The sequence below is a fragment of the Salvelinus namaycush genome, chromosome 41 (genome assembly GCF_016432855.1).
Source record: "Salvelinus namaycush isolate Seneca chromosome 41, SaNama_1.0, whole genome shotgun sequence".
Lineage (NCBI taxonomy): Eukaryota > Metazoa > Chordata > Actinopteri > Salmoniformes > Salmonidae > Salvelinus > Salvelinus namaycush.
The window spans coordinates 17,094,631-17,114,991 of NC_052347.1; the positions used below are offsets into that span (position 1 = coordinate 17,094,631).

General features: G+C 42.8%; 1 protein-coding gene across 1 annotated transcript; it reads left to right on the top strand.

Annotated features, from left to right (window-relative positions):
• Positions 1–12,757: 12,757 nt before the first annotated feature.
• Positions 12,758–14,203, top strand: LOC120034401 (somatostatin receptor type 5-like). The gene has a single exon (XM_038980937.1). It carries the CDS (start codon positions 12,758–12,760, stop codon positions 14,201–14,203), a length of 1,446 nt encoding a protein of 481 aa, XP_038836865.1.
• Positions 14,204–20,361: the final 6,158 nt, after the last annotated feature.

Sequence of the window (20,361 nt, forward strand, 5' to 3'; positions counted from 1 at the left end):
CACTGAGTATACAAAACATTAAGAACACCTGCTCTTTCCATGACATAGAATGACCAGGTGAATCCAGGTGAAAGCTTTGATCCCTTATTGATGTCACTTGTTAAATCCACTTCAATCAGTGTAGATGAAGGGTAGGAGACAGGTTAAAGAAGGATTTTTAATCCTTGCGACAATTGAGACATGGATTGTGTATGTGTGCCATTCCAAGGGTGAATGGGCAAGACGAAAGATTTAAGTGCCTTTGAACGCAACCTGGTCTCAGAGCATTTCGTATTATTCTGTTTGTAAACCCAAGACACATCATTTAGTATGATATGTTACGTTTTGTATGGTATGTATTAATTTGTGGATTTCCATCACCCACTTCGTATGATATGTTATGAAATATGATTTATATTATATGTTACAAATTTGTAAACGTATCATAAGTTACGAATTTGCATAACATATGATCTGTTACAAATTCTAGCTAGGTTGCTAACAACAGCTAGCTCGCTAACATTAGCTAGTTTAGGGGTTATGGTTAAGGTTAGGGTTAAGTTTAGGAGTTGGGTTAAAGGGTTAAGGGTAGATTTAAGGGATGGGTTGGTTAAAATGGTTACGCTTAGGGTTAGGTCGAAGGGTTAGCTAAAAGGGTTAAGGTTAGGGTAAGGGGAAGGGTTAGCTAAAAGGGTTAAGGTTAAGGTTAGGGTAAGTGTTAGCTAAAGGGGTTAAGGTTAGGGTAAGGATTAGCTAAAAGGGTTAAGGTTAGGGTAAGAGTTAGCTAACATGCTAAGTAGTTGCAAAGTAGATAAAAAGTAGTAAGTAGTTGAAAAGTTGCAAATTAGCTAAAATGCTGAAGTTGCCGTGATGAGATTCGAACTCGCACCCTTTGGGTTGCTAGACGCGTGCTGTTCATCACAGTGTCTCGCCAACATTCCCTAGGTGTGAAATACAGAGAGGCAAGGTGTTCTTGCAGACCATGCCCACTCCAAACACCCTTCACCCCCCTGCTCACCTCCTCCCACCAGCCGAAAAAGACCAAAATTATTATAATTTTTTTAAACTTCTTTAGTTTTGATAAGAAAAAAGCTGGGGGGTGATGGACAAGCAGATTGACAGAGCGCAGAGTTGAGGCAATCTGAGGATGTTTTTAGCACTCAGTCTGGGCGATTGGTGGAAAATCTGGGACAGAGGGCCCGGGGGCGATCAAAAGAAAAAAAACTAGAGCTCAGTTAAAGTTAAAGATCATAGGAGAGCAGACTCACCAATGAACATGATGAGTTCCATCTGTCTGTCCGTAGCTCTGGAGGGACAGTATGTGAGTCAGCAAGCCCTGAAGAGCTATACCCCGTAGAACAACACCCACAGGATTAGGTTAAAAATAATAACATTAATAAATCATCCAAAATGAATTTATAGACATGCTGGATCATCACTCTTTAATTTATTCAAGGCCTCTTGGCAGATTTGAATATGTGGGTAGGACCTCACTCAGATGGAAAATCTGGGATCCCAGCAGCCTTCACACACACACACACACACACACACACACACACACACACACACACACACACACACACACACACACACACACACACACACACACACACACACACACACACACACACACACACACACACACACACACACACTTCCCCACCCATTGAATCTGGCACCTCCCACACACATGCACACTCAGTATGTGTGGTTATGTGGCATTTACAGTCCATACAGAACAAACACACCATGTTAGGAACTTCTGTAGATGGTCCAATGATGTTTGTTGTAATTAGAAAACAATGAATGGCTTTTATTAAGACATCATCTTGAGACTACACTGTTAGAAAAGGGTTCCAAAGGGGTTCCTTGGCTGTCTCCATAGGAGAACCATTTTCAGTTCCAGGTAGAACTGTTTTTTGTTCGAGGTAGAACTCTTTTGGTTTCCATGGAAAGTGTTCTACATGTAACCCAAAAGGGTTGTACCTGGAACCAAAAAGGGTTCATCAAAGGATTCTCCTATGGGGACAGCCAAAGAACCCTTTTAGGTTCTAGATAGCATCTTTTTTTCTAAGAGTGTATATTATGAGTTGTCAGTAGAGCAGTGTCTTAGTGCTGTGACTGTTGGGATGGGATTTTTAGATGAAGGCAGAAATATGGAAGCAGATAAAGTATGTAAACATCTTTGCATGGCAATGACATTGACCTTGGTTCTCACGTGGTCCTGTTTGCGTTCAACACTGAAGGAGACTGATTCGAATGGTGTGTCCAAGCCATACATGGTGGTTATGTACAGATGTAGGATCTTCATTTGAGCCAGTTTGCTACAGCAGGAAAGTAATCCTGCAGCAAAAAAGAAATGTGGATTATCATGTGGATTATAGTTAATGGACATTTTTATATGGGTTGATAGATAGATTTGTCATAGGATGATGGTACGTGACTTTGACCCATACCGTTGGCTGCATATTATTCAGTTACTAACATGGTACTGAATCTGTAGGGCACATGCCAACTGATTTGAGGGCTCTATGAATGTTCAGTTTAGATTTCTGTTAGGTTGCTTTAGTTTTTCATGTTGTTTAGCATATCTGATCATTATTTCATAAGAATGTGTGAGGTAGCCTGGTCCCATGCTCTTTGTGCTGTAGCCACCTAACGTTTGGCATGACAACAAGAGAGGAGTTGGCTCAAGCACAAACAAACTGGAAAACCAGGCTATGTGAGGGGTGTTGTGGGCGGAGTTTACCATGTCTGAAGGAATGGATTTATTGGCTATCTAAGTAGTGTTTCCCATACCGACTAATTAACTGATTGGCCCATACAGGTAAAACAAGGCTTTTATCAAGAGGCCTGTCTGCTAGGGCTGTGTTTGGTTTACAGGTTATCTTTGCCAACAACTATCTAGACAACTTGTCACAACAGCTATGTTTTACCTCACAAGTGTGATAATTTATTTATTCGTCTTTTATGTAATATATTTTACAGTAAAAACAGATTAAGTGCCAAAATGTAAACCTAGTACTATATGTTAGGAGTGATGCAAGTGCTAGTTGGATTAGTTAGTGTGCTGTGATCACCTATCTGTCAGGAGAATCTTTTGGCCAATTTGTGCATGAATGCTTTCTGATTGGTGAAAATGTTTAGCTGTATGCTACATTTCAGGGACACTAAAGTCTTTCTGTACTGATAGATACATTATTGTGTTCAGTTCCCTTATTTCCTCAAACAAAGTGGCCTCTAAATCATCAGCTTTTATTGACTCTGACAGTGGCACGACATGGAAAAACAAGATTGATATTTATGAGGCAAGAATCTTTGAGATTGCTTTCCGTTTGAAGGGCAAGATTAGATTGGGTAAAAAAATGGGACTGATACTTAATTAAAAACTGAATGGCCCTTCTCTTTTTTTCAGAGATTTTTTGTGTTCCCTAGAGGGTCACAGCTTGCAAAAAGCGTTATCTGCAAATGCCAGCAGGCAAAAATAACAGAAAATAACAGTTCAAGGAAGCAGTGATTATACCTCCCAGGTAGCAAAGGAGGGTGTTCTACATCTAGTCATCCAGTTAGTGGGACCAAATAACAGCTGAGAGTCTTCATTCCCATGGACAGCTATTATCACCATTTTATCTGAGATTCTAAGAAATAGCCCGGCTAGTCTAGTGTTCAGCAGCCATATAACACTGTGCGTATGCTTCTGGTTCAACTGCAAGTTACCCAAGTTGATGATCACTTGTGATTTATCAGGCCTTTGTTAATGACTGCAGTTATGAAGCTTATGAAATATGTAACTGAAATTATTCAAGCAAATTCATGCATTAAAATGTATTCTGGAGATGCTCTGTTTTTAATAAAAAAATATCTTATTCGTCCCTTAATTGTGTACTTCTTCTTTTACCGTTGCTTGTTTTAGGTTATTTTTAGCCATTGGTGGAGCGTCAGGTACTATCTACAAATGTGGTCAGCTTTTGGGGAGTGACAAGTCATTTATGAAACATTTATAAAAGTAGCTATATATAGTGCCCACTTTAGATTAGGAGCTGCAAAATGGTTGATTAATAATTAATAAATGGTTTCTAAGCAACTACATTAATCGTCATCTGAGGTATTAGTAAGTGCATGTAGACCTACTCACATTTATAAATGCACTCATTAAGAATTCCTAAATATCCCATTCATGATATACAGTGCCTTCAGAAAGTATTCATACCCCTTGACTTATTCCACATTTATATGTGTTACAGCCTGAATTCAAAATTGACTAAATGTATATTTTTTCTCACCCATCTACACACAATACACCATAAAGACAAAGTGAAAATATGTTTTTTGAAATATTAGCAAATCTATTGAAAATGAAATACAGAAATATCTCATTTACTTGAGTATTCACACCCCTGAGTCAATACTTTGTAGAAGCACCTTTGTCAGTGATTACAGCTGTGAGTCTTTCTGGGTAAGTCTCTAAGAGCTTTCCACACCTTGATTGTGAAACATTTGCCTATTATTCTTTTCAAAATTCTTCAAGCTCTGTCAAATTGGTTGTTGATCGTTGCCAGACAACCAGTTTCAGGTCTTGCTGTACATTTTCAAGTAGATTTAGGTCAAATCTGTAACTCAGGAACATTCACTGTCTTCTTGGTAAGCAACTACAGTGTAGATTTGGCCTTTTGTTATAGGTTATTGTCATGCTGAAAGGTTAATTAATCTGAACCAGGTTTTCCTCTAGTCCTTAACAAATACAAGCATACCCATAACATGATGCAGCCACCACTATACTATGGAGAGTGATGTAATGTGTAATGTGTTGTATTGGATTTGCCCCAAACATAACACTTTGTACTCAGGACAAAAAGTGAATTGCTTTGCCACATGTTTTGCAGTATTACTTTAGCGCCTTGTTACAAACAGGATGCATGTTTTGTCATTTTTCTTATTCCGTACCGGCTTTCTTCTTTTCACTCTGTCAGTTAGGTTAGTATTGTGTATTAACTACAATGTTGTTCATCCATCCTCAGTTTTCTTCTATCACAGCCATTAAACTCTGTACCTGTTTTAAAGTCACCATTGGCCTCATGGTGAAATCCCTGGGCGGTTTCCTTCCTCTCCGGCAACTGAGTTAGGACGTGACTGGGTGTATTGATACACTATCCAAAGTGTAACAAATAACTTCACCATGCGCAAAGGGATATTCAATATCTGCCCCCCCCCCCCCCCCCCCCCCATCTATCAATAGGTGTCCTTCTTTGTGGGGCATTGGAAAACCTTCCTGGTCTTTGTGGTAGAATCTGTGTTTGAAATTCACTGCTCGACTGAAGGACCTTACCAGTGGCTTCCCTAAAAAATGTACCTAGAAAAAAACATAAAATAACTTATCTTTCGTCTCTCTGTGTTTCATAATTTTCCTTCAATTCGCAAGAGGATGAATATCTTTCACCGGAGAAAGCATCTTAGCAAGCGAAACAGCGCCCCTCTGTCTCTGTATGTGTGGGCCATCTATCCGATTCTGTCTGGTCAAAAAGTGTATGACATTGTTGCCTCTAGTAGCGTTGAATGCAAAGGAAGACAGAATTTGGCCTCCCTTGATAAAAAAAGTATAAAATAATAGCCAATCAGTGTTGAGCTAAACTGAGTGAGCGCAACTGTGAATGGTCCTGGCGCACCAAAACAAAGTGTCAAGAGAAGCCAATTTGGATTTGGCTTCACTCAAATCACATCGAGAGCAATACGTCATTAACAGAAACAACTTGAATTGTTGTATCTCATTGTGTTGTTGTCCTCCGGTGGCTAACTAGCTAGCTAAAATTGTCCCATTCCTAAATTAGCCATGGATGGAGATAACGATTTGGACTTGTGGTTTAACCTAAATCTCCATACTGGCCAATGATTATAACAGAGATTCTGATCCAATCATAAATTCATACATTGTGCCCCCAGCCTGTGAGGATGGAAGCTCAATATGTAGCTAGATGTAGAAGGTTAATGTTAACTAGCTAACATGGTCCATGAAAGGAAGTTAGGCTAGCGAGCAAGCATTTTATCCAGGTAGCCTAGGACACGTTTTGTCAACATGAAAGAGAGGAGGTTAGCATTGGCATTTCTCTACAAGTAGGGTGAATCAACACACACACACAAATCAGAACCATGGACAGCCACATCATATTTAGGTTACATTGATTAGATTCAATCATTTTTGGTATCTTTTAGCTGTCACTACTTACAATATGCTTTGTGGACTTCACCGGACAGAGGTTGCTCTCCGGTTTTGTGATGAAAAGTTAGGCTGAATTTATTCTGCCACTGTGTCCTCTTATAGTCTAGGTCTTAGGCCTATATATCACGGCCGCAAGGCATACTGTATGAACCAGCAGGTTATAGAGCAAACAACGCAATTATCACAACACATAGGTTGTAATATGCCTTTTTTTCTGGCTTGGCCTCCCAAGTGATTTTACCCACCCACTGCTACTGGACCTTAGAGATGATTATATGTGTGGGGTAGAGAGATGCGGTAGTCATTCAAAAATCATGGTAAACACTATTATTGTACACAGAGTGAGTCCATGCAACGTATTATGTGACTTGTTAAGCACATGTTTACTCCTGAACGTATTTAGGCTTGCCATAACAAAGGGGTTGAATACATTTTGACTGAAGACATTTCAGCTTTTCATTTGTAATTCATTTGTAAAAATGTCTAAAAACATAATTCCACTTTAATGTTATGGGGTATTGTGTGTAGGCCAGTGAAAATAAATCTGAATTTAATCCATTTTTAATTCAGGCTGTAACACAACAAAATGTGGAAAAAGTCAAGGGGTGTGAATACTTTCTGAAGGCACTATATATAAATACATTTAGAAATATCAAACCATTAGTCAGCCATTAACAAATGCCTTATAAATCATCTTATGAGTTGATAATCATTTCTTTATAACTGTTTTATAAGTACAATAGTAGAACATTATTAATCATTTACAAATTGTGAATATAAATTACTCTTTAGAGATTGCTTACTGACATTTACAAATGTAGGAACAATGATTAATAAATGGTAAACTCTTTTTAAACTGTTTATAAATGATTAATTAAGGGATCGTTATCTCGATGAACTTCATGTTGTATCCATTATCTCAGATGGGCAAAGAGGAGAAATGACAGAAAGTGCTCAGCATTGAGTCAAGGCCCTCGACCAATCGAAGAGCATCAAAATAGACTGGCATCAAAGGCTGTGACACCTGTATCAAAGAGCATGACGAAGCCAAGAGCAGGACTGGGTGGCAGTTGTCAAAAAACATTGGATTGCTGTTGTTTTTTGTTGTTATTGTCGTCCCATTTATATCATGCCCAAGAAAACGAGAGCACTCCCTGTCCCTCAATAACCTTGCCATAGCAACATATCCTCATGACAGTGAAATGAAAGCGCCTATGGAAACATTTAAAAAAACACACTCAGTTGCCAGTTTATTAGGTACACCACCCCATTCACTAAAATGGTTCGCTCCATGAGTCACATGGTCACATGGCCATGGCTTGCTATGTAAACCATGCAGACAGGCATCGAGGCATTCAGTTACTGTTCGACTGAACGTTAGAATGGGAAAAACTAGTGATCTAAGCAACTTTGAGCGTGGTATCATTCCAAGATGGCGTAGCAGTTAGGCGTCTTTGTCTTCGCGATTCAACCCAGAGCATACCGAACCCTTTTCCCCCACATCTCCGGATTCCTACCACAAGCTCTGAACCTTTTTACCTGGATCATCGCAGCTAGCTAGCTGCTATCTGAGTGGCTACTCCTGGCTAACGTCTCTGTCCCGAAGCAAGCACCAATTAGCCTGGAGCTAGCCTATGCTAGGCCCATCTCCCGGCTAGCTGAAGAGGTCCATCAGCCACTCCCCACCGATACTTCGCGACTGGTCTACCGACGTAATCCGCCCGAGGGGGTTTTCAACAGGCTCCTCCGTCGCGACGTCCCCTGAATGCACATCTGCTAGCCTGCTAGCCGCGGCCCGCTAGCTGTCTAGGATCTCCAATCCAAAACTAAATCTAGAATCGGCTTCCTATTTCGCAACAAAGCATCCTTCACTCATGCTGCCAAACATACCCTATTAAAACTGACTATCCTACCGATCCTTGACTTTGGCGATGTCATTTACAAAATAGCCTCCAACACTCTACTCAGCAAATTGGATGCAGTCTATCACAGTGCCATCCGTTTTGTCACCAAAGCCCTATATACTACCCACCACTGCGACCTGTATGCTCTCGTTGGCTGGCCCTCGCTTCATATTCGTCGCCAAACACACTGGCTCCAGGTCATCTGTAAGTCTTTGCTGGGTAAAGCCCCGCCTTATCTCAGCTCACTGGTCACCATAGCAGCAGTCACCCGTAGCACGTTCTCCAACAGGTATATTTCACTGGTCACCCCCAAAGCCAATTCCTCCTTTGGCCGCCTTTCCTTCCAGTTCTCTGCTGCCAATGACTGGAACGAATTGCAAAAATCACTGAAGCTGGAGAATCATATCTCCCTCTCTAACTTTAAGCACCAGCTGTCAGAGCAGCTCACAGATCACTGCACCTGTACATAGCCCATCTGTAAATAGCCCATCCAACTACCTCATCTCCATACTGTTATTTATTTTTTTGCTCCTTTCCCCAGTATCTCTACTTGCCCATTCATCTTCTGCACATCTATCACTCCCGTGTTTAATTGCTAAATTGTAATTATTTTGCCACTGTGGCCTATTTATTGCCTTACCTCCCTCATTTTACCTCATTTGCACACACTGCATATATACTTTTCTATTGTGTTATCGACTGTATGTTTGTTTATTTCATCTGTAACTCTGTGTTATTGTTTGTGTCGCACTACTTTGCTTTATCTTGGCCAGGTCGCAGTTGTAAATGAGAACTTGTTCTCAACTGGCCTACCTGATTAAGTAAAGGTGAAATAAAAATGTTAATTAAAGTATGATCGTCAGTGCCAGGCGCGCCAGATCCAGTATCTCAGAAGCAGCCGCCCTCCTGGGCTTTTCACGCACGAGCGTGTCTAGGGTTTACAGAGAATGGTGAGACACACAAAAAACATCCAGTCAGCAGCAGTCCTGTGGGCAAAAACAGCACATTGATGAGAGGTCAAAATAGAATGGCAAGCTAACAGACGTGCCACAAACAGGCAAATAACGGTGCAGTACAACAGTGCTGTGTATCTCGAAATGCACATTTTGTCAATCCTTGTCACGGATGTGCTATTGCAGCAGACAACCACACCGGGTTCCACACCTATCAGCTAAAAACGAAGCGACTCTAGTGGGCACGCTATCACAAACACTGGACCATTGAGAAGTGGAAAAACATTGCCTGTTCCGACAAATCCCAGGATTTGGTGTAAGCAGCATGAGTCCATGGCCTCATCCTACCTGTTGTCAACTGTACATGCTGGTGGCGGTGGTGTGGTATGGGGAATGTTTTCCTGGCACACGTTAGATCCCTCGATATCAATTGAGCAATGTTTCCATGCCCCAAATAATTCAGGCTGTTCTGGAGGCAAAGGGGGGTTAGACCCAGTACTAGATGGGTGTACCCAATAAACCGTGTATGATCATGTGCATTAGTGATCATCTTTAAGAGGCATGTGTCTTCTGTTCTTCCCAGCTATGGAACACAATTGATCTGGCTAAGAGGGCTGATTACGTGGATGCAGCTCTGAAGTAGTCACTTAGCTTTTATGTCTCTTTTCCCATGGCAGCTCCGCACTGCCGCACTGACTGGCCAGACTCATTCAGAAATATTTGTTCGCTGGACAAATGGCTCCCGAGTGGCAGTAGAAGAGAATGACATTGATTAAAAGACGTGTGTGTTCTGCATTCATACTATATTCCTGCCTTCCCCATGGTACCCTGACCAGCTCAGAACCCCAATTTGTAAATGTAATAGTCTTTTTTTTTTTTTAAAGGCTGGCCCACAGGTATTGAGCTGCTCTTCTCTGTGCAGAGAAGAGAAATGCTGGAGATAAGAGAGAGCCTTCAGAGAAAAACTGTCCCATCGTGCAAAGACCATTCCACTAACAATATGTTAATAACTGAAGGAAATCAAGGCATTAGTGACAATGTTATGTTCATAACCCAAGGATAAAGATAAATGCAATGGCTTCCCTCTCTTCTCCATGTGTAGCTGAAGACTTCAGAGCGTGATCTTGTTAGCGTGATCTGTCATGTGTGCCATTGATTTGGTTCTGTTTGATTTATGTCAGCAATCCCAACGCATTCCTTCTCCCTGGTGTCTCCGCAGCTCGGGGAAACCAGCACCAATGTTGGAGGATGGTAAATGTATGCACCTCGCATGAAAATAATCAAACAATTTAGAATATAGAAATTGTGCGATGGAGAAAAATGCTCTTAGTCAAAATGAATCATTTAAGAAATATACTCTGAGAACACCTTCCTAATATTGAGTTGCATCCCCCCTTTTGCCCTCCGAACAGCCTCAATTCATCGGGGCATGGACTCTACAAGGTGTCGAAAGTGGATGGATGTCCTTTATGTGGTGGACCATTCTTGATACACACAGGAAACTGTTGAGCATGAAAAACCCAGCAGCGTTGAAGTGGATTTAACAAGTGACATCAATAAGGGATCACAGCTTTCACCTGGATTCACCTGATCAGTCTGTCCTAATGTTTTGTACACTCAGTGTATATACTGTACAATATTTCTCTTCAACCCTTAAAACATCTGTTTATCTCTCCCGTTCCATTGCCAGTACATTTTCACAGTTGGTCTTCATGTAGCTCCCTCAGATCAGAACCTGAGCGTCAGTGAGGTGGAAAGCTTGCTTTGAATCTGCTTCACCTCAGCTTCCAGATTTTGAAGTGATGATAACCTTTTAGTGAACTGAGGAAACAGTCAGAGTGTTTGATGAACCCTATCAATGAGCTCAGCTCACATCTGTGCTATTATAAGTAGAGTTTTGATTTTCCTGAAAAAAATTCATTAAATTACATTTCCGAAAACAGAGAAAATATTATTATGCATATTTCATGGGACAGAAACGAATAGATTTGAAAACCATGATAATATGCAAAATGGGATTACATTTAACTGTGGTGATAGATATGACATGTTCTAACCCACTTGGTACAGATGTCCGTTCAACTACTATTTTTTATGTATATTTGGTTGAATTGTCAACTAATGTGAAGTCAACGTGAAATCAACAAAAAATTGCCCCATGACGTTGGATTTAGGTTAAAAGTTTGGTGAAAAAAATACAAAATTCCCTGACGTTGATGACTTTTTGCAAATCCAATCAGTTTTCCACATTGATTCAACACCATCACATGTATTTATTTTTTATGACATGGAAACAACGTTGATTCAAACAGTTTTTGCCCAGTGGGAAGTCCCTAGAATTCATGTGTATGTGTCCATTTTGTAGTTCAGTACATCCATTGCTGACCAAATACCTCTCTTGTGATGATGGTACCTATGACACAGGACCAAGTACCAAGGGACAAAGGATGACCTGCTTGACCCAGGTCGTTATGTTAAATCAATACATAATCTTCTTAATTTTTTTTTTTTTAAATCACATTTTTGCAAGTGATTTAAAACTATATACATTGCTGTTACAGCTTCTTAGCATAAAGAGATGAATCCAGGGTCATTCCTATATGTGTTTTCATGGGATCTACACAGTATGATGGAAGGAGGTAGATAGAGAGAGAGAAAGCCAGGTGTTAATTTGTTCCAGAACCCCTACACGTCATCAGTAGTGGATGTTTACCCAGCGTGGCATTGCGACTCCACAGCTAGATACAAAAAGGGCCCTCCAAAGCCTTTGAGCTTACCTGAGCTTTCTCCCGTCTCACATTAACTGTGCACACATACACACACTCCATATTTACATTCACACAAGTACATACACACCGATGACAGCATATGTGTTGGCAGAAGAGCTACACACAGTGGTCTGTGGTGCACCAGAGTACCTAGTTACCAATAAAATGTCAATTATTAGCCCCAGCAGTGGCTGTTTGTGGGAACACACTCTGTTTAATTTGTCTGAGGGGTCAATAGCCACAAAGAGAAGCCAAACACAGGTGTTGCGATCTGGTTAATTTCTCTCCATGCCCTCACTCCTTGTCTGGCCTTAATTATTTCCTGTCTGACTCATGCTGGGCTGCGTACCTAGTGACATCCCGTTTGGGTGTCCTTTTTCATAATTTCATACTTATCATTTAATTTAACCTCCACCACCTGCTGCTCTTTTTTGTTTTGTTTCATCTTCCACTGTCATTGTTTCCCCAGCTCTTCATTTGTCTTGAGACTTGTTTTAACAACAGCTTTTCACACAGCCAGACACTGATGTCTTCTTCTCTCATGTACCTCATGCTTCTGGGAATTTACCAAACAAGGCTTTCACCTGAATGAAGTGCAAGAACACAATTAAAGCTGTTTGGAAAACCCTCAATGACGTATTGTCTGGCTACTATTGTGCCTTGGCCCTGAAAGAGCCCATACCAGGCATAACAGACATAAAGCCGCTGTCAAGCCCTGTCACATCCCTTTTAAGGTCCCTTTTAATTTGTGTCTCTCCTTCTCTCCATTGAGCTACAGATGCTTCTCAATAAAAGATGAGATATGAAAGATCTCCTCAGTTTAATAAGTCTTTCTGGTCTCTCCACAGGACAGATGGGTGGGAGTTGAGAGAGGCAGACAGACATCCCCCTGCTCCTCCATCTCTCCTGCCTGGACTTCTGCTCGCCGCCCCCTCAGAGATGGCAGAGGACATGTGGGAGAACAGAACAGTCTCCAGCCCTTACCCCGACCTCCCCCTGTCTTTGCTACTATGCAACGACACCCTCCTCAATGACACCCTCCTCAACGACACCCTTTTCAACTGTATCAACTCCACCAACATTCCAGAGATGCCATTAGGACCCAGTGTAGCAGGGGTCCTCATCCCACTCATCTACATCATCGTCTGTGTCATCGGCCTTGGCGGGAACAGCCTGGTCATCCACATTGTGCTGCACTACTCCAAGACGGAGTCTGTGACTAACATCTACATCCTGAACCTGGCCATCGCTGATGAGCTCTTCATGCTGGGCCTGCCCTTCCTGGCTGTCCAGAACACCCTCCAGTTTTGGCCCTTTGGCTCCTTTATGTGCCGTCTGGTCATGACCGTGGACTCCATCAACCAGTTCACCTCCATCTTCTGCCTGACCGTCATGAGCATTGACCGCTACCTGGCAGTGGTCCATCCCATACGCTCCTCCAAGTGGCGGCGGCCCCAGGTGGCCAAGGTGGTCAACGGCACAGTGTGGGCCATCTCCTTCCTGGTGGTCCTGCCTGTGGTAATCTTCGCCAACGTCCACAAGACGGGCGGCACCTGCAATATCTCCTGGCCTCGGCCGGCCGACATTTGGCGGGCGGCTTTTATCATCTACACGTCCACAGTGGGTTTCTTCTGCCCACTCCTCATCATCTGCCTCTGCTACCTGCTCATCGTCTTCAAGATTCGCAGCTCTGGCAAGAAGGTCCACGCCACGTCCACCAAGCGCAGGAAGTCGGAGCGTAAGGTGACGCGCATGGTGGTGATCGTGGTGGCCGTGTTTGTCTTCTGCTGGTTGCCCTTCTACGCCCTCAACATTCTCAACCTGCTGGTGTCTCTGCCATCAGAGTACCCGGGCCTCTACTACTTTGTTGTGGTAATGGGCTACGCCAACAGCTGCGCCAACCCCATCGTCTACGGCTTCCTGTCAGAAAACTTTAAGCGGGGCTTCCGCAAGGCCCTGTGTCGCTCCTCACGCAAGGTGGAGAGCCACGACCTGACAGAGCGCCAGCAGCAGCAGGAGGAGAGAGGTAGGGTGCTGAAGCCCCGAGAGAGCTTGAGGAGGGTCGTACGAGATGAGGAGGAGGAAGAGGATGATGAAGACAGGGAGGACGTCACAGAGATGACAGAGATCTGTAGGATCGCCCAGAATGGGAACGGACATCCTGAGAGTTCCCAGGCCCTGTTAACACCCAAGGCACCAGCTCCAGGGGCATCTGAGCATGTGGCATCCCCAGAAAGGAAAGCCAAAGCTGGTGACATTGGTGGGAAAGGCCCAAGCTTGGGGCCTCCAGCATCCCTGCATAATGGACACACAAATGGGAGTGTCAAACCACTGCCAGAGGAGCCAGTGGAGAAGAACACCTCACTGGAGATAAGCTACCTATAATGTAAATTAACTGTCTCTGAAGTCAGTTACCTGATGAAACTTGCATTAATATTTTGTAGCATTCATGTAATGTCTATGGAAAAAGTGTGGCTAAAGTGTGGCTCTATTTAAATGTACAGCGCTATACACATATAGAGAAGAGAAGCACTCTGCAAGGCCATAGCACCTTTCATAATTTATTGCTACATTTCTGATCAATGGGCTGAGAGTGTTTGAACTCTGCATCAAGCCAATGGAATTTGTGTTACAATGACTTGATACTGCCTGTAAAACGGTGTACATACTAGGTTGTTTCTGAAGACATTTGTACAATTTCAATCTGTGTTTATATGTTTTACCACATGATCACTGTATGTACATAATGTATGTGCCTTTTTCCAAACTTATCTGACATATCTGATTGTGTTACATTTTTACTGCACAATGTGACAATCAATTATATATAGATGAATGTAGCGTCACTTTTATATCCTAGTCATTCACCTCGCTACACCTTAGCTGGAGGAACAGAGGACAGAAGAAAAAGAAGGCACCTTCTATTCCATGCCAACAGAATGGCCCTACACTCTTAGAACAAGGGTTACAAAAAGGTTCCAAAAGGGTTCTTTGGCTGTAGATAGCACCTCATTTTCTAAGACTGTACCACTTTTTTGTTTAGATTTTTGAGGACTGGAGGGTGCACAATCAGAGGAGGAAACAGGTGCCCTGATTGGCATAAAATCACACGGTGGTTGTAGATTTTGAGGGTTTATTTTGCTTGTGTGTTGTGAGCCGTGGTTGTGTTTGTACTACTGCTATATGGGGGAAGAAAAGGGCTCTGGAAAGAGTTGGCAACTTGGCATCCGGTGACAGTGTCTCATGTTACTGAATATCAAGGTGGAATATCTGGTGACAGTGTCTCATGTTACTGAATATCAAGGTGGAATATCTGGTGACAGTGTCTCATGTTACTGAATATCAAGGTGGAATATCTGGTGACAGTGTCTCGTATTACTGAATATCAAGGTGGAATATCTGGTGACAGTGTCTTGTATTACTGAATATCAAGCTGGAATATCTGGTGACAGTGTCTCGTATTACTGAATATCAAGGTGGAATATCTGGTGACAGTGCCACGTATTACTGAATATCAAGGTGGAATATCTGGTGACAGTGTCTCGTATTACTGAATATCAAGGTGGAATATCTGGTGACAGTGTCTCATGTTACTGAATATCAAGGTGGAATATCTGGTGACAGTGTCTCATGTTACTGAATATCAAGGTGGAATATCTGGTGACAGTGTCTCATGTTACTGAATATCAAGGTGGAATATCTGGTGACAGTGTCTCATGTTACTGAATATCAAGGTGAAATATCTGGTGACAGTGCCTCGTATTACTGAATATCAAGGTGGAATATCTGGTGACAGTGCCTCGTATTACTGAATATCAAGGTGGAATATCTGGTGACAGTGCCTCGTATTACTGAATATCAAAGTGGAATATCTGGTGACAGTGCCTCGTATTACTGAATATCAAGGTGGAATATCTGGTGACAGTGTCTCGTATTACTGAATATCAAGGTGGAATATCTGGTGACAGTGTCTCATGTTACTGAATATCAAGGTGGAATATCTGGTGACAGTGTCTCATGTTACTGAATATCAAGGTGGAATATCTGGTGACAGTGTCTCATGTTACTGAATATCAAGGTGGAATATCTGGTGACAGTGCCTCGTATTACTGAATATCAAGGTGGAATATCTGGTGACAGTGTCTCGTATTACTGAATATCAAGGTGGAATATCTGGTGACAGTGTCTCATGTTACTGAATATCAAGGTGGAATATCTGGTGACAGTGTCTTGTATTACTGAATATCAAGGTGGAATATCTGGTGACAGTGTCTTGTATTACTGAATATCAAGCTGGAATATCTGGTGACAGTGCCTCGTATTACTGAATATCAAGGTGGAATATCTGGTGACAGTGTCTCGTATTACTGAATATCAAGGTGGAATATCTGGTGACAGTGTCTCATGTTACTGAATATCAAGGTGGAATATCTGGTGACAGTGTCTTGTATTACTGAATATCAAGGTGGAATATCTGGTGACAGTGTCTCATGTTACTGAATATCAAGGTGAAATATCTGGTGACAGTGTCTTGTATTACTGAATATCAAGGTGGAATATCTGGTGACAGTGTCTCATGTTACTGAATATCAAGGTGAAATATCTGGTGAGAGTGTTCAATTTGCTTGAGGGCATACCAAGGTTGCACATATATGATTGTTGTTGTGTTGTTGTTCAACACTTGACCCTCTGGTTTCTGTAACTCAGCCTATATAGTATGCCATTTGAAAGGCCAAGTAACATCAGAGTTCCTATACCCTGATTGTTTCTTTTAAGAATTACTTTTTCCTTTTCTTTTGAATGCTATCTGGCAGCTATGACAGGGGAGCCACATTGGAGGCATTGAGGTTGAACAGAGAGGATATGAGAATATAGACAGATAAGATATGAGCATGAATGGCTGAAATCACAACATTGTAGGGATGGTATCCCCAATATCTGACATCTAGGTGATTCATATGACTAAATGTGTAATAAATGTATTTGTTTTATCATAGATATTTACTTGGACAACAAAAGGAGCGCAGAATGTAAAAATAGTGGATGTTCTCTTTAGAGGTCTAGTTCATCAGGGGAAAAGACTACTGTAAATCATGCACAGACCAAGCCATGAAAAAGAAACTGGTACTGTAGGTGCACACAGAATATGCATTATTAGACCGTTACACCAGAGTTATCACAAATCCACAAACCCTCATAAACCATTTTGCCCAGTGGAGTGGAAGGCATTAGGTGAAACCACACTGACCAACACATAAAGTGCCTCAGTATATTGTTACACTCCACCAACATTGTTGACTCTTGTGTCCCTTTCACTGCATTCAATGATACAAATAGCAGTGTATTGTAGAAAGCAGTTAACTCACTTGAACAATGCTACCTGATCCATGATAAATCAATTTCCTCTGCCACCCCCGCCGCTGCCACACTCCCACACACACACTCTCTCTCACACAGCTGCATTAAGAGGTGTGGAAACATCATTAAAGGCTTATGAAAAGTGAATTGTTTCACTAATGCCATGCTTGCAGTTCCGCTATGCAGACTTGTGACAAAGCAGCATACTGTGAAGTGTTGTATAATTGCCACTGTTCTGTAAAATATACACTTGTTTACTCATGCTTGAGTTGTGTACGGGATTATTCTATCAAATGTGATTTTTGTTTCCCACTGTTTGTGTGATCTTTCCTCAGTGATAATCAGTGCAGTGCTTATTGTAGACGGAGGGGAGGCAAGCAGCTCACCACCTGATTGGTCGACGGGTGGTATCTTTATGAATCTGTGTGATTCATTGTCCGCTCTCTCCACCCACAGACGTCCACCTAAGTATGATATGGGCACACAAAGAAGCAAACAGAACCGCAGGTGACTCTGATAACACTGATATTATTCACTTTTTCTGGCAGTGGCTACTATGGAAACACCATGTAAACAGTGCCTGTTGCGCAAGGGTAAGAACACAACAGAGCCCTGAAAGTCAGAGAATAGGCATAGTATTTATCTAATCCAGATGTGCTATTTGGTTTGGGATTAAATCTCTCAATCCAAGGGCAACACACATGCATTGACATGTTCTCAGCTAACTATCCGTAGAGGATCATTCTGTGGTGTGGCTATTGCGTTCCAATGGGCCATGCCAAAACACCATCAGTGTTATTGTGCCTCTTTTTTTGATGATGTCTCAAGCATCTCATTGTGCCAATGCAATCTGACAGTTTAAGCATTGCTCAAAGAGACAGCTGGGGGATAACAAGTAGATGGTTTGCTGATGATTTGTGGGAGAAGGGACTGTTCTAGCAGATGAGGTGTGGGAGAAGGGACTGTTCTAGCAGATGAGGTGAGGGAGAAGGGACTGTTCTGGAAGATGAGGTGTGGGAGAAGGGACTGTTCTAGCAGATGAGGTGAGGGAGAAGGGACTGTTCTGGCAGATGAGGTGAGGGAGAAGGGACTGTTCTAGCAGATGAGGTGTGGGAGAAGGGACTGTTCTAGCAGATGAGGTGAGGGAGAAGGGACTGTTCTGGAAGATGAGGTGTGGGAGAAGGGACTGTTCTAGCAGATGAGGTGAGGGAGAAGGGACTGTTCTGGCAGATGAGGTGAGGGAGAAGGGACTGTTCTAGCAGATGAGGTGTGGGAGAAGGGACTGTTCTGGCAGATGAGGTGAGGGAGAAGGGACTGTTCTAGCAGATGATGTGTGGGAGAAGGGACTGTTCTGGCAGATGAGGTGAGGGAGAAGGGACTGTTCTGGCAGATGAGGTGAGGGAGACGGGACTGTTCTAGCAGATGAGGTGTGGGAGAAGGGACTGTTCTGGCAGATGAGGTGTGGGAGAAGGGACTGTTCTGGCAGATGAGGTGAGGGAGAAGGGACTGTTCTAGCAGATGAGGTGTGGGAGAAGGGACTGTTCTGGCAGATGAGGTGAGGGAGAAGGGACTGTTCTGGCAGATGAGGTGAGGGAGAAGGAACTGTTCTGGCAGATGAGGTGAGGGAGAAGGGACTGTTCTGGCAGATGAGGTGAGGGAGAAGGGACTGTTCTAGCAGATGAGGTGTGGGAGAAGGGACTGTTCTGGCAGATGAGGTGAGGGAGAAGGGACTGTTCTGGCAGATGAGGTGAGGGAGAAGGGACTGTTCTAGCAGATGATGTGTGGGAGAAGGGACTGTTCTGGCAGATGAGGTGAGGGAGAAGGGACTGTTCTGGCAGATGAGGTGAGGGAGAAGGGACTGTTCTAGCAGATGAGGTGTGGGAGAAGGGACTGTTCTGGCAGATGAGGTGTGGGAGAAGGGACTGTTCTGGCAGATGAGGTGTGGGAGAAGGGACTGTTCTGGCAGATGAGGTGTGGGAGAAGGGACTGTTCTGGCAGATGAGGTGAGGGAGAAGGGACTGTTCTGGCAGATGAGGTGAGGGAGAAGGGACTGTTCTGGCAGATGAGGTGTGGGAGAAGGGACTGTTCTGGCAGATGAGGTGTGGGAGAAGGGACTGTTCTGGCAGATGAGGTGTGGGAGAAGGGACTGTTCTGGCAGATGAGGTGTGGGAGAAGGGACTGTTCTGGCAGATGAGGTGTTGATTTTGTACTCTGCCTGGTGGCTCTTTTCTTGATTGTCATTCTTGAAGTTGCTGTGTTTTGTGCATCAGCAGGAGCCAATCCCTAAATGTAATTGGATTAATAAAATAAAAAGTTGCTCTGGATAAGACCATCTGCTAAGTGACGTAAATGTAAAATGTAAAAATAAAGATTGTGTGGCTGTGAAACGGCTGTCTGTTTGATTGACTGTGTTCGTTATTCTAAACAAGTGGAAACAATCCATAACAACCAAAGTCATAATATTTAGCTTTGGCAAAATGTCTTAACGTAGCCTAATAGTAATCATCATATTTCTTAACATAGATGGAGTTTCTGTGCTTTACTATATACTCCTGGGAGTATAGGCCAGCTCTTAACTCAATCCACTGGTGAAGTACTTCAATTAAATATTTTCAATCCCATTTATTTCCAAACTCGCTTTTCCAAAAGGTCTTTTCTGCAAAGATTACAAGCAGCAATGACAAAATCTGTCCCGCCGGTCTCACAATGGAACAGCATGTAAAGTAATAGGTATAACACTCACTACACATTGTATTTCTCCTCAAGTAAAAACGTAGGTTGACACATGGAAATCACATTTGGCAGAGACATTGTCACGAATCCCGCTTCCTGAGTCTGGGTTTGCCTGTGTGTCTGTCCTGGAGTGTGTTTCAGGTGTCCTGGAACGCACCCTGTCTGGTTGCCGGGCGAATTAGCTCATTGGGAGATTGATTTCACCCGCACCTGTTTCCCGTCAGTAATCTGCACACCTGTCCTGATCATCATCTCTACCCTTCAAAAGCTCTGACCTGACTTCCATTCCCTGCCGGATCGTTAGCCATGAACAGTATGTTGTGCCTGAGTACCAGACTCCAGTTGGATAGAATTTGTTTTGTTGTTTTCATTTACGTATTGCTTGCCTTGAACTTACCTCCGTTTGTTTTGTCTTCAGTTACTCACCTGGATCATTCACTCCATTCCCGCCT